Source organism: Lindgomyces ingoldianus (genome assembly GCF_010093535.1).
Source record: "Lindgomyces ingoldianus strain ATCC 200398 unplaced genomic scaffold BDR25scaffold_39, whole genome shotgun sequence".
In the NCBI taxonomy this organism is placed as follows: Eukaryota; Fungi; Ascomycota; class Dothideomycetes; order Pleosporales; family Lindgomycetaceae; genus Lindgomyces; species Lindgomyces ingoldianus.
In genome coordinates, this window is record NW_022985200.1 from 326,362 (window position 1) to 340,434 (window position 14,073).

General features: G+C 52.4%; 6 protein-coding genes across 6 annotated transcripts; 5 read left to right on the top strand and 1 right to left on the bottom strand.

Annotated features, from left to right (window-relative positions):
* Positions 1–247: 247 nt before the first annotated feature.
* On the top strand, positions 248–1,417 carry BDR25DRAFT_295341 (NAD(P)-binding protein). Its single transcript, XM_033688840.1, has 2 exons — positions 248–577; positions 637–1,417. Exons 1-2 carry the CDS (start codon positions 529–531, stop codon positions 1,380–1,382), a joined length of 795 nt encoding a protein of 264 aa, XP_033542105.1. The 5' UTR covers positions 248–528; the 3' UTR covers positions 1,383–1,417.
* Positions 1,418–2,163: 746 nt separating this feature from the next.
* Positions 2,164–4,096, top strand: BDR25DRAFT_295342 (FAD/NAD(P)-binding domain-containing protein; the record flags this gene model as incomplete). The annotated part of the gene is made up of 3 exons (XM_033688841.1): positions 2,164–2,393; positions 2,496–2,894; positions 2,944–4,096. The coding sequence occupies 3 exons, from the start codon at positions 2,164–2,166 to the stop codon at positions 4,094–4,096; spliced, it is 1,782 nt and encodes a 593-aa protein (XP_033542106.1).
* Positions 4,097–5,145: 1,049 nt separating this feature from the next.
* BDR25DRAFT_85829 (uncharacterized protein) lies at positions 5,146–6,014 on the top strand. The gene is made up of 2 exons (XM_033699156.1): positions 5,146–5,587; positions 5,683–6,014. The coding sequence occupies exons 1-2, from the start codon at positions 5,399–5,401 to the stop codon at positions 5,914–5,916; spliced, it is 423 nt and encodes a 140-aa protein (XP_033542107.1). The 5' UTR covers positions 5,146–5,398; the 3' UTR covers positions 5,917–6,014.
* A 697-nt stretch (positions 6,015–6,711) lies between these two features.
* On the top strand, positions 6,712–7,870 carry BDR25DRAFT_306730 (uncharacterized protein). The gene is made up of 3 exons (XM_033690691.1): positions 6,712–6,750; positions 6,878–7,243; positions 7,305–7,870. The coding sequence occupies exons 1-3, from the start codon at positions 6,724–6,726 to the stop codon at positions 7,716–7,718; spliced, it is 807 nt and encodes a 268-aa protein (XP_033542108.1). The 5' UTR covers positions 6,712–6,723; the 3' UTR covers positions 7,719–7,870.
* A 971-nt stretch (positions 7,871–8,841) lies between these two features.
* BDR25DRAFT_85891 (RNI-like protein) lies at positions 8,842–12,117 on the top strand. Its single transcript, XM_033699157.1, has 2 exons — positions 8,842–11,481; positions 11,576–12,117. Exons 1-2 carry the CDS (start codon positions 8,932–8,934, stop codon positions 11,930–11,932), a joined length of 2,907 nt encoding a protein of 968 aa, XP_033542109.1. The 5' UTR covers positions 8,842–8,931; the 3' UTR covers positions 11,933–12,117.
* A 197-nt stretch (positions 12,118–12,314) lies between these two features.
* BDR25DRAFT_295351 (exosome complex exonuclease RRP41) lies at positions 12,315–13,687 on the bottom strand. Its single transcript, XM_033688842.1, has 2 exons — positions 13,321–13,687; positions 12,315–13,236 (listed from the first exon to the last, which is right to left on the bottom strand). Exons 1-2 carry the CDS (start codon positions 13,605–13,607, stop codon positions 12,774–12,776), a joined length of 750 nt encoding a protein of 249 aa, XP_033542110.1. The 5' UTR covers positions 13,608–13,687; the 3' UTR covers positions 12,315–12,773.
* Between the last annotated feature and the right edge of the window lie 386 nt (positions 13,688–14,073).

Consider the following 14,073-nt stretch of genomic DNA (forward strand, 5'->3'; position numbering starts at 1 on the left):
CTAGTATCCCGTCCTTGGTGTGTCTCGATATTCTATGAAGGGATAGAGTCCGCAGTTGTTGGCTACGGCCTCTTTCAATTTCGATATCACGAGTCTCCTCCACAAATGCCTCGGTCCCCTCGAAAGCCCCTGATTAGGTACCACCCAAGCTCCCAGGCCTCAAGCTTAACAAGGCTGGGCTGAAGCCAAGGCTGTGAAAGCCCGCTCATGACTCGCGCTGGCAGTACTCCGCAGACCGACGACCCCGGGAAAGGTCATCCACCTCCCATTCGCCTTCGGATCTCAGGCTCTGCCCCACCTTCTCTCTTAGCCTCGCCAAAAGCAGAGTCTAGCATCAGAGTTAGCCAGGCAAGCGGTCGTCCCCGCAGTGGGAGCGGTGCAGCCAGAGCAACTTCCGCACTTGAAGCTGCCTATCCGAAAAGGTGCAGTTCGAAGCATGATTAAGAATGCATTTTGGTCCTCTCTCGGCAGGCACTGCTTCGCAAATACTTCATTTCTGCCTGGCTAAGCGGGGCTCAAGAAAATAGAATGGCGTTCACTTTGAAAGGTGTTGCGTACATCACTGGCGCTGGATCTGGTGAGTCTGAGGTTCCGTAACCTTCCTCGTAGTGCCTCAGAAGTTGACACCTTCACGAGGCATCGGTCAGTTTGCAGCATATGCACTTGCTCGACAAGGCGTCCGATCTTTCGCCCTGCTCGACCGAAATCCCGTCACCTCTACCGTGACCGAGCTCAACAAGAAATACCCTGACATTTCCGTCAAGGAAATTCGACTCGATGTAGCAGATGAATCCGCTGTGAACGACAGCATCCTGCAAACAGTCAAGGAGTTTGGCCGGATAGACTACGCTGTGAACAACGCCGGCATCGGGGGCACACTCAAGACCACAGACCAGGTCGATCTAGACGACTTTCAGAGAGTTCTTGCTGTCAACACAACCGGAGTCTGGATGTGCCAGCGAGCCCAGATTCGGCAGATGCTGAAGCAGGAGAAACCTTCAGAATTTGAGCGCTCGTATCGCGGATCGATTGTAAACACGGCGTCAATGTACGGAACTCTCGCTCCTTCCCTGAATGTGCCCTCGACGGCATACTGCACGAGCAAACATGCTGTGGTCGGATTGACGAGGGCGGACGCAATTGCATTTGCTCCGCAGGGCATCAAGATCAATGCAATCTGCCCGGGTTATGTTGCGACTCCCCTGATTGCGAGCAGCATGAACCAGAATGATGTCATGGAGAGGGAGCGAATGAAGATACCTCTCCAACGTCTGGCGAATATGGAGGAGATTGGCGACTCAATTGCTTTCTTGCACTCAGAAGCAAGCAGCTACATGGTGGGCGCTTCGTTGGTTGTTGATGGAGGCTTTACTATCCAGTAAGGAGAGGTGAACGGTGAAGGGGATGCTTAGTTAGGAATTAGAACTGTACAAAGTCGATTAACTAAAACCGAAGTGGAGTCTGCGCTAGAATGAATGCTCGATTCGTAAAGTAGCCTCCGCTGCCTCCCAGTCGAATCTTGACTCCATCAGATGCTCGTCGCCACTCCGGTAGTGACAAGTCTGGAAACGCCCAACCTACTATTCAGGGGACTTAGATTTGTCGTACGTCTGTTGAATCTCCTGATCATAGGCTGTTTTTTCGTGGCTCTACACTTTCAATGCGGCTCAGAAACGTGGTGGGGTGCACAACTAGACACGAATTTCTTAGTGCGGTACAGCGGAAATGCTTTACCTTCGCAAAATGCAGTACGAATAAGGAATCCTTCATTCGGCTACGTCCACGAATCGTGCATCTTTCCCCGGATATTGTCCCTGGCCCGGCTGTTACAGCCCACAAGCTGACTCGTGTTATAAGGCATTTGGATTTTGCATGACTCCCTTGGGTAGACAGAGAGAGCTACGATATAAAGGTCTTTTTGGGAGCTTCACCTGCAGCTTATCGTTCGTGTTTCTCTGCTTGCTATCTACTCTCCCCTCTGTTCCCGCTAGCCAGTATATTGCGTGAGTTAGGACGATCAGCACACTTTGCTCCGCCTATTGATTCGGTAGTTGCTCTTCAGGCTCTCGCACCTGCACAAGACATCCATCTTTGTTGAGTATCTTTTCCCTGATTGCTTTCTTGCTTTCGCTCGAGCATATCAATTCTATAGCCCTTTGCACAATGGCAAATTTTATTGTTCCGTCTACGAACCGGCCTGAGACAGATACTCAGCATCGGTTACAAGGACCAATTCACGCCCAGCGACATGTCCGCGTCATTTGCATTGGAGCCGGAGCATCTGGCCTCTTGATGGCATACAAACTGCAGCGCCACTTCACAAACTTCTCTCTCACCGTCTATGAGAAGAACCCAGAGGTGTCCGGAACGTGGTGGGAAAATCGATATCCAGGGTAAGTCAAATTGGAGGTGGGAGCATCTCACCCCAAGTCTACCGACTTGGCAACACCTTTCCCGCGGCAAAGGCATATCAGAACCGAGCTAAGACGGGTTAGGTGCGCATGCGACGTCCCCTCGCACAACTACACATGGTCATTTGAGCCCAAGCTCGATTGGTCTGCTGTCTATGCCAGTTCCAAAGAAATCTTCCAGTACTTCAACGACTTTGCGCAGAAATATGGTCTACACAAGTTTTGCAAGATCGAACATCAAGTCATTAGCGCATACTGGAATAATGAGAATGGCGGTTACGACGTGCATATCAAGGACTTGAAGAGGAACGAAACCATCCTCGACCATTGCGACATTCTCGTCAACGCCGGAGGAATTTTGAACAATTGGCAATGGCCTGCTATCCCAGGACTCAGCAAGTACAAGGGCGTGCTTTTGCACACGGCTAATTGGGATGAAAAAATTGATCTTCACGGGCGCCACGTTGGATTGATTGGCAATGGGTAAGGCCCTGCGGTCGTCAAAAAGGCTCTCCTCACTTACTTTATCCAGCTCTTCCGGTATCCAAGTCCTTCCCACGATCCAGCCCCACGTTAGAAAAGTCACCACCTTCATTCGCGAGCCAACCTGGGTGTCGCCTGTCCAGGGCCTTGAACAGCACGTCTTCTCCGATAAGGAGCGCCTCGACTTCGCGACGAAACCCAATGTCTTGACTGAGTACAGGCAGAATGTTGAAAGGGGTTTGAACGGCCAGTTTGGGATATTTTTAAAGGGAACAAACACAAACAACGACACTGAAGTGTACTTTAGGCAGCAGATGACAGAGAAGTTGAAGAACCCATATCTGGAAGAGCGGCTGATTCCCAATTGGCACGTCGGCTGCCGTCGCTTGACGCCTGGCGTTGGCTACTTGGAGTCTCTCGGGAAGGAGAACGTTGAGGTCGTCTACGGCGAGATAAATCAAATTACCGAGAAGGGATGCCTTTGCGACAATGGCAATGAATACCCAGTCGACGTGCTCATCTGCGCAACCGGCTTCAACACCTCCTTCAAGCCCCGATTCCCTATCGTTGGTCCCAGTGGTAAAAACCTGCAAGACATCTGGAAGGACGAAGCGCAATCGTACTTCGGCATCGCGGCCGCCGAATTTCCTAACTACCTCATCTTCCTCGGACCTAACTGCCCCATTGGAAACGGCCCCGTACTCTCTGCCATCGAATGTCAAGCCGACTACATGCTCAAGCTGATCGATCGATTCCAGACAAACAACATCTCGCAGTTCGCTCCAAAGGCCGAAGCGGTCGCAGACTTCATCGCGCACAAAGACCGATTCATGCAAAAGACTGTCTGGCACGACCCCTGCCGATCCTGGTACAAGGGTCGACCCGACGGCCCCGTCACGGCTCTCTGGCCTGGCAGCACCCTGCACTACATCGAAGCGATGATGGAGTTGCGCCTCGACGACTGGGACATCAAGTACAACGGTAATCGATTTGCCTGGCTCGGAAATGGATATAGTCAGACTGAGCTTGACCCCACAGCCGACTGGGCATACTATATTCGTGAAAAGGATGACGACGAGCCCATTTCAAGGGGACGCAAGTTGCGGCTTATCAATCGTAGTGGGACTGTGCAGGCGAATGTTGGAGTCAGCTTTACCGGGAAGAAGGTAGAGGAGGCTGCCGCTGCTGAGTCGAAGCTTTAGCTTCAGCTTCAAGTTTGAGTTAGATTTCCTGATGTCGGATGGTCGGCGGGGAAAAGAACCGAGATATCGGTAGTTGGCTGGCACGGGCAGCGGTGTTCGGTGTGAACGGGTGTTTGAAGTTGCCACATGGACTCTCGAAATGAAGAGACGTGGAGTGCCACTTGCCAGATATTTCCTTATGTCCAGCTAGCATTTCTAAATATCTAATGTAAATATACATTGTCTTGTCTACACGCAACTTGAATGCTGACGATGCTCACTTACAAGCTACATTAGCATATGCTCACATCCCGAGATGCCTTGAAACATAGTACTCTCTCTCTCATCTTTTCATTGTAGCTGACACTGAGAATGCGATTCTTAACCAATAGCGGCTACAAACACCCCTTAAAACAACTCGCCGCTATGTCAGCTAGCTGTGCGTAGGCCCTACTCCATTCGGTTATTTCCTCGATCTCATCGCCAAAATATAGTAACGCCAAATGCCATGGTTTCTCCAACGCACATGGATCCGTCATCGCTAACACACCCGCCCCCGCAACGCAACCCCAAATTTATTCCAATGAAGATCTCAGCACAGCGCTATTGCGCAAGTGAAACGAAACTGGGTGTTTTGCCGACAGAACAGCAGGCCGCTTACATGACTGCCAAATCCCGCCAAGCCCAACCACTATTGGCGGTTAGCGGAGCTTGCACTCAGACATGTTGCGGGGAGCCGATGACAAGTTGCGTGAGCCCCACGGCCGCCCATTTTTTACTCGTCCCACAGCCGCGAACCTGCTGGCTCCCTCTTTGAAGTTTGTTCAGCGGGCTGGAAAGGCTGGGCCTACAGTGGAGATCCGTAACGGCCCGAGCGGTCGCGCATCACGGACGGAGGTTCAGAACTGCGTACCTGGCGACCCTTTCTGTCATGGCTTCAGTAATAGGGCTCGACGTGGAAGGCTGAGCAAGATCTGCTGGTTGTGAATGGCGGAGGGCGACGGGACGGAGGGAGAATTATGCCGACCTAAGAATTTCGGATAACTCTATTTTGGATACGGTGGGTGTCTGTAAGTTAGTAGTCAGGCCAGGTAAGATGGATGATGATGAGCATCTGGGCAGCGTATAGAAGCCTGGGGAATCAAGCCTTTGGAGATATATAAGAATGTCATGTCTTCAAGTACATTTAGTTCTTCAGACGAAACAGAGATTTCTACTTCTCATCACACAGTCCTAGCCTCTAAATAATCTCCACGAGTTTCGCGGTTCTTCACATCTTCCTTTAAGTTCTATACCCGTTCTTCATTTACATACCATTTCAAAATGTCTACCACCAACGTGTCTACTCCAATCCCTGCTGGTCTTGAGGTTGATGCCGTGCTAACTGCGCTACACAACCATGACTTGATGATCAAGACCCTCTGCCCAGCTCTCATTTCTTACGAATTCGAGTCTGGCGATGCGAAGAGCACTGCTACCTATTCTGTAACAGACAAGAAGCCTATTGGCCAGGTATGTATCGCTTCCCTTAATGCATGGCCACCCCGAGCTCGCTCTATTAGTAGCATACTTCCTGTCCTTAAAATTCCCGTGTTAATAGCTCCTAGACAACCTACAAGCTCACACTCACCAACGTCCCCGACGGCGTCGACTCTCTCGTCAACGCCAAGCCTCCAGTGGGCGTGCTCACCATTGCAGGAAAGTGGCGTGTCAAGGACGGCAAGCTGGTCGAGGATGTAGAGATTGATGGAAATTTCATGATGAAAAAGATGGCCAAGGGAAATGTTGAGAAGACGCACCCGGAGCAGCATGGAAAGCTGTTGGAGTCAGCTAAGGCTTAGACAGTGGACTAGTGATGGAGGGGAACTACTCCCCGGGGCTTGGTTGTTGAGATTCCTATTTCGAGCATTACCATTCATCTTCTGAGGCGTTTATGCTGAGTTGGATGGATACCTGAATGTGAATGCACTGTTATGAGAAACCCGTTCGTATATGTGAAATGAAGTGAAGGTCGAATTGAATTGAAGGTCCAAACGATGAAGAACTGCAAAAGCCACGAAAGGATCAAACATTGGGTGGTGATGTTTCGCCTCATTTTCTACCCCCCCATCTATTCCTCTCCTGTGGCGGATATATTATTCTCTCTCTACCTGGGTACTCACCGTGCTTGTTCAATCATGTTCGTTGATTGGCCCACCACTCACCTAATCGCTCGCTCTGTCGTTGTTGCCTTCTGTCTACCGCAACTTTAGTTATCTGCCCTTCACCGTACCCTTTGAAATTTGACTGCCAAATCAACAATGGCGAAACCCGTTTTCTACAACGCACCCACTCGTCTCTTTCTCTCTCAGCTTTCCCAAACCCTTTCTTAACCCTTTCCCTCAGTCTCTAACTTTCTCTCCTCAACCTCCACTCTTTCTTACGAACGCTACACTCACCTACATACCGCCATCACCAAAAAGCTGCAGTTTAGCACCAACGCTTCCTTGAAAACGCCACAGCCAGAGCCCTTAGCCGAAGCTTGACATCATCCTGCACAAATACACCTGCCTTCCCGAAACAGGCAAGCGCAAAATAGGCGAGGATTGTCAGCTGCGACTCAAATGTTCCGGGGAATCGAGCACGTCGCCGGCGCACTGCGGATGGCCATGGCGGAAGAAACTGGCGCTTTCGTGGTATGTATAACCTTTCAACATATCCGAGCCTTGAAGCCTTAATCCACCCCATTGTCTGTTTCCCGCCTTTATCTAGTAAGAGGATGCGACTGTGGTAGGATTGTGCTAACACACTGTCGCTGCGAAGGAACTTGGCCTCATAGGCCTGGATAAAGTTGCTGAAAAATATCACCATAAATTTCCCGGACGATTCGGCAGGAGAAAGAAGATTAAGAAGCAGCTGAGAACGCATTCAGAGCCAAGAGTGTTGAGAGATCGTGAAGACTCTGATTCGGAGTCTGACGACGATGACCATAGGTCGATGTATGTGCCAGACAGTGACAGGGACAGAGACCGTGATAAGAGGGAAGATAGGGACAGAGACGCTTCATATGCGTCTCGTGCTGGAGATACTGGGGGTGGTGTGTACTATCCTGCTTCCTCCGCTAGTGACAGGGCGGTTCTGCGAGGAGGTGGTCGAGCATATGGGTACTTGGGCGGATATCAGGCTGCTGTACGTGTTCATTTTCGTACGTATTTTTTGCTTACCTTTCAATTGCTGAGTATGAGAGTAGCCTCGGGGACCATCACCAGCCCCTAGAGTCGCCCCACGGCCTGAGACATCAAAGTATGACGGATATGAACCATATCCCCGTGGTCGCGCCTTGCCCTCACGACGGCGTTCGTTCTCTCACTCTCCTCCCCGTCACTCCCACCGGCTTCGTTTCCACTCCCCATCTCGGCAGCGTGTGCGCTCAAAGTCGCCCAGCCATCATCGAGCCACCGCTACCATTGTAGGAGCTCTAACTGGAGGCTTCCTTGGGAACCAGGTCAACAAGGGCAGCACGTTGATGACGATCGCAGGTGCCGTGGTTGGCGGGCTTGGTGCTCGAGAGGCCGAGAAGGCCTACGACAGGAGGAAGGACAGGGAGTTTGAGGAGGAGGAGCGCCGGGAGGAGCGTCGGCACAGGAAGCGCGACTCCTACTAAACCAGACTAAACATAAGAACTAGGAATGGGAAGGACAAGTATCCTGGATCCCTCACGGACGCGTCGGCGTCGATACGAGGATGAATTGACGAAATTACAACGGCCAGTGGTATGGGTACGGCTTGCTGACCTAGGTGCATGCTAGATAATCTATACCCCCATCAGATTTTTCAATGAATGAAGCAACTCGGATGCGGGTTGTGTTTTAGATGAGACGGCTGCGGCGCTTGAGGGTGATGTGACACCAGCCACTGCACAGAGCAAGGGTCGACCGATGGACGCGGCTGAGAAGTGTGGCGGTCAGGGGTTTGAGTGGTGTGCACTGTGGACGCAGTACAGTGCACAGTGCCCAGGCCCTGATCCCGTTCTGCTTTCAATGAATAATAATAGCCGGCCACACCGGAGTTGGGTTGTGATCCCGGCAGCACGCTTTGGACGGGGTCGACAAGAGCCTCGGTGCGCACGCGGACGCAGTAGTGAATTTAGACACAGCAGCGACAGACAGCGCGCGACAAGAGACATGGCCTGCGACGAAGTCGAAATAGGGCTCGGGAAGTCCAGCGCACGAGCTCCCTCTGTCGCGTTTTAGAGTTAAGCTTCGATGCTGACACGGCTTCCAGAAGAATTGGCTGCTTCCATGTGCCCCGCCCGCCCAGCTGATGCCGCTTGATTTGTCGCAATCCTGGGACCACCCGACAGACCAAGCCTCCAGATCTCGCGCAGAGTGTCAATCGCTCCTCGTTGCATACCTAGGTACGACACCACGGGAGACCGCATCCACGACAGTTTGCCCTGCACACACCTCGCGACACTCTTCCGCAGACACTGTCCCTCGTGGCCATTGCGCTCCTCCGTCTGGCGCCACTCCGCGTCCAATCCCTTAGTCCCGGAGTCCCGCAGGCCGCCCGCGCAGCCTCCACCCACATCATCGCGCCGCCAATGAGTGCTGACGCTTGCACTCTGCCCACACTTCGCTTTATCGCCAGAGCACTTGTCGACCACAACGCCAGCCGTACGCTTCGACTCCTGCATACTCCCACCGCCATGCGGGCCCACTGAACACTACTGAATCCCCCCAAATCGCAGACCACAAGTTTTCTGCACGTCCGCTGTCCGTCTGACACCGCTCCGCTCCTCTCGCCCCCGGGCTGCGGCCACTCGCTCCTACTCTTCGCTCCCCTCTGGGCTCACGCCAACAGCTGCCATTCCCGCGATGCGCAGGTACAGGACCGGCAGCCCTGCTGCCCATGCCAGGGTTAACGGCGGGGCCATTCCAGACCCCTTCTCCATGATCCGCGCCTACGAGTCCGAGACAAACCCGACCAGGCCCATCCGCCCCTCCCCATTGACCGCTTCCACGATCCAGGGCCTGCCACTGGACTTGCTCGACCGCCTACGATCGTTCCCATTGTTCCTCTCCGCACCTGACTCGTTCCTCGCTGCAATAGGCGCGCACCTTAAGCCGCAGCTCTACCAGCCGCACGACTATATTCTCACCGAGGGTGACCATGCGAAGGCGATGTACTGGTTGGTGCGCGGTGCTGTGCGTGTCACATCTCGAGATGGAGAGAGCACATACGCTGAGCTAAAGCCCGGCGCTTTCTTTGGCGAAATTGGCATCCTGATGGATATCCCCCGCACCGCCACTATTATAGCAAACACAAGGTCTCTGGTTGTGCGACTGAACAAGGAAGACTTGAAGAAAGAACTGCCCAACTTCCCAGACGTGGAAAGAGCGATCATGGAGGAGGCAAAGGAACGCCTGTCCATCTTGGAGCGCAAGAAGAAGGAAATCGGCGGCTCCACCACAAAGGAGCTGACTAAGGCCTTCCAGCGAAACGGTAAGCGCACGCGAGACAGAGTGGACGGAGACGTGGAAATGGGCGACTCTGGCATCCTAAGAGACGGAGAGGTCGTTAGTGCCTACAAGAAGAGAAAGTCCCCGAGCCCAGGTCTCGCCGAGGCCGCAGCGTTGAGCGTTTTCGGCAGCGGGAGTGTCAATGTGAGACTTTTGCTGAAAGAACTCCCGCTGTTCTCGAGCCTCCCGGCTGACATCCTCCACTTCATCGGACTGAATGCCCACCCTTGCTCCTTCCCTCCCTTTACCGATATCGTCCAACAAGGCACTACGGGGCGCGACGTGTATTTCATCGTTCGGGGTGAGGTCGAGATCCTAAACACTAAACCACCAGAAGAGAACGGTCACGCGACCATGCATATGCGGAGGAAGTCCATTGCGGGGGGAGAACACAGCTTCTCAGAGTTGAAGGCGCGCTTGAGGGCTGGACAGTATTTCGGCGAAGTGACCAGTCTGTCCCTAGCTCCTCGCCGAACAGCAACCGTTCGATCCATCTCCTCGGTTGAATGTCTCATGATCAGCGGAGACGTCCTAAATGACTTGTGGGAGAAGTGCTCTCCAGACCTCCGCCGGCAAGTTGAGAAGGTCGCAAAAGAGCGCCTACAAGCCAATCGAGATACCGATACACACATGGCTGAAGCAATAGACAACACTCCGAAGATTGACGAGCTAGCAATTGTTGATATTATCCTACCCCGGACACCAAGGAAAAAGAGTGTGCCCACTGTCACCTTCAGCGAAACTCCTAGCACAATAGATACGCCGTTAACTCCCTCTCGAAGGGAAGAGAGATCGGTGATAGAGCCGTACGACCCAGATCCTTTCCTAAACCCAGACCTCGACAACATGAGATCGAGATCGCGAAGAGGATCTCTAGCCCCTCCAACCCCTGAGCCACCCCAAAGCACTTCAAATGGCTCGCAGCCAAAGTCTCCTTCACCCAATGGAACTCCTCTGTCTCCCTCCCCCTTACCGAAGCATTCGTCAACCCCGCCACAGCTAACAGCCGCGTACAAACGGCCGAGGATCATCCGGCGACCAAGCCGATTTGGTCAAGGAATATTCCCAGATCCGATCCTAATTGAAATCTTCAAGGGCCTTGACGTTGGCGAGCTGATGATAATGCGAAGAGTGTCGATGCACTGGCTTAAAATCATTACGACCTCGCACGATATTCTAGACAGTCTCGACCTTACTAGATACAATCGCAGAGTAACCGACCGCACCTTATCTGATATAATATGCCCCTTCGTAGGCGCCCGCCCAAGAGTCGTAGACATCAGCAACTGCTTCCATGTGACCGACGAAGGCTTCGCCGCGCTTGCAACAACATGTGGTCCTAATGTCAAAATCTGGCGCATGAAAAGCGTGTGGGATATCACTGGTCCTGCTGTCCTCGAAATGGTCAACAAGGCTAAAGGACTCGAAGAGGTCGATCTCAGCAACTGCAGAAAAGTAGGAGACAACCTCCTTGCTAGAGTGATCGGCTGGGTCGTCCCTGAACTCCCACCCCAAATGGCCGCCATGAACGCGCACGCCCAAATGAACGGTCGTCATCGCGCCTACAGCCAGCAACAGAAACCTGGGCAACCCAACCAACCCGTCCCGCAACCACTTCCCCCAGGCACCATCGTCGGTTGCCCGAAACTGCGTCGCTTAACCCTCTCCTATTGCAAACATATCACGGATCGGTCGATGGCCCATATTGCGGTGCATGCGGCGAATCGCATCGAGCAGATTGATTTAACGAGATGTACGACGATTACGGATCTTGGGTTTCAACATTGGAGTGTTTATCCATTTCCGAGGTTGACGAAATTGGTGTTGGCGGATTGTACGTATTTGACGGATCATGCCATTGTGTCTCTTACGAATGCCGCGAAAGGTTTGAGGGAATTGGATTTGGTATGTCCGAGAAATCCCCGCTCCTAACTCTCCCTACTCGCACAATCGTACAGATTTTGATGATATGAATGAATACTGATATAGTCGGTTTCAGAGTTTCTGCTGCGCCCTCTCCGACACAGCAACCGAAGTCCTAGCCCTTGGCCTCACCTCCCTCACCCACCTCAACCTCGCCTTTTGCGGCTCCGCCGTCTCCGACTCGTCCCTCCGTTCCATTTCCCTCCACTTGCTCGAGCTCAAACAACTCTCCGTCCGTGGGTGCGTTCGCGTAACCGGGAATGGTGTGGAGGCTGTCGTGGAAGGGTGCAGAGATTTAGAGTTCTTTGATGTTTCTCAGTGCAAGAATCTGGGGAGGTGGCTGGATGCGGGTGGTGTGGATGCGGTGCGATCGAGGGGAAGAAGAGTTAAGTTTGAAGTTGTGGCAGACGGGAGGTGGAGAACGGGGAAATGAGGAAGCTAGGTGCAAGTGACCAGTTAGTGCGTGGTTGAAGTTTTTTAGAGTTCGATATGTGACGCGTGCTTGAATCACGAAACGGTATAGAGCATACTACAGTTGGATCTGACAAAGGGTTTGGGCTGCGGACGTTGCGAATCGGCGTTGAGCTGTAAACCGTGCATGTGGCACAGAAGATTCGATCACGCTAGTCAAGACGAAGCTCTGGAAACTCTGTTATCTATTCTCGACTTACGACCGATTAGGAGGTAGAGTAGACGGCTTCTCTCTCTGGTGCAAGCAGGCAAATAAGCGTGGTTACAGGCGGACCATCTGGTAGTATCTGTGAATTCTTTCATAGCTACCTGGATCAGGGACCTTTTCAACTATGATACCAGCTGGCTGTTTTCTTGGGTACTATATTACATCTACACGGGATTTCGGGCTATGCGACGATATTGAATATGGATTAAGCATGGCATTCTTACGAATTCAAGCGTTTATCTGCCTTGCTTCCATACTAAAAACGCTCCATGATTTTTGCATCCAGTTGATAGGCTCTTATTGGATGGTAGGTGGAAGTTCCTCAAGGGATTTTGCTGGACTACTGAGGCATTTCAGGGAGGAGCTGATCACTATTCTGGGTATTTGCCGATAGTATAACTTCTCTTCCTTACTTGATTTGTCTTCGGTAGATGTCGCACTCAGTGCAAGCCAGAACGGGATGGCTTCTGCTCAGTAATCCGTACACGATGGACGTGTGAGTATCCTGATATCATAGTTGCCATATCTCCCAAACATCCGTCGTGCTTGCAGTAAACATTGCTTGGCCCTGATCTGGTCATTTCACAGTCACTTTTCATATAAACTTCTTCCCATACCCCTTCACAACGCCATCAAGAATATCTCTCATGCTCTTGCAGCCCTCAATCCCCACCGCCAGCATTCCCTCCACCCTCTCGTTGCGCACTCGAGTCTCCATCAACAAGACGCTAACTCTCTCCGTCTTCCCCAACGTGCCCACTGTCAGAAACGGCAACTCCTGCTCCTCGAGGCTATTCAAATCTAGCAGCGGGTCGGAGTTGTCAGATGAGGAATCGGAAGTTGCGGATGAGGCGGCGGTGCATGCGACGAGGTAGTCTGCCATGGGAATCCCGGCGTCAATGAGGGCGAGTGTGGAGGCATTTATGCATGCGGCGAGGAGGGAACCATCTTGCGAGATTATGTGCAGATGCAGGGTTATGGTGGAGTGCGGGTAGAGGTGGGTGAGGACAAGGGAGGCGTATACGCTCTTCAGAGTGTGTTCGAGTTCGGTGATCCGTCTAGAATTACGCATTATTTCAGCGAGTTTTTATTGATAACCTCAAAACGTTGGATGTATGGTGGAATAGTTAGAGTAATCTTACTTATCACCAACCCTCCTCCTCTTCCTATCTACGCCCGAGAAACCTGCGAGATTAATCTCCACCTCGAGCTTCGCCTCGTTATCTTTCCCTCCCCTCTGCCCTATCTGTCTCCCTTCTGCGGGCCCGGTAGCCGTACAGAGGATCTTGGTGTTGCCCATCTCGAGATACGAAGAGCCGTCCGCGGCAGCCTGCACACTGATTTGTGCGTGGATGCGCCGAAGCTCGTTCCAGCGCCGGCCATCAAGGCGCAGGAGCGCGAGGGTATATGTTGAGGTGTCGAGAGGCATTTTGTAGTCGATTGGTGCTCAAGGGACGGACACAGTGAAAGACATCTGAACCAACCTTACGGGTGGAAACTAGCACCAGGTTAATTATCTTAGCTGTGGTCAGAGCTTGGGGATGCAAGGGTCGAGCTGGGCAAGTCCTGCTTGCGTGAAAGCGTGTTAGCGCGCCTTGAAAATCAACCTCCCTAGCTAACGACAGAGCAAAGGGGGACGGAAGGTCTTGTGCCCCATAGCGTCTTATCTTTGGAATTGCAGAGACCCTATCTATCTCCAAACAAACTCCTGGTCTCACATGCTGCTTTCCAAAATCAAATCCCTTCTCTGTTGAGGGACCAAATTAATTTCCATCTCATCCCTCAACCTTTGGAATGGGAAGGGGTCAAAGCTTAAGGATGCAAGGGCCAGGCAGCCCCGCTTCCCACGTGAAACCGCGTTCGCATACCTTCAACCCGCTCTGACCCGTGATCAG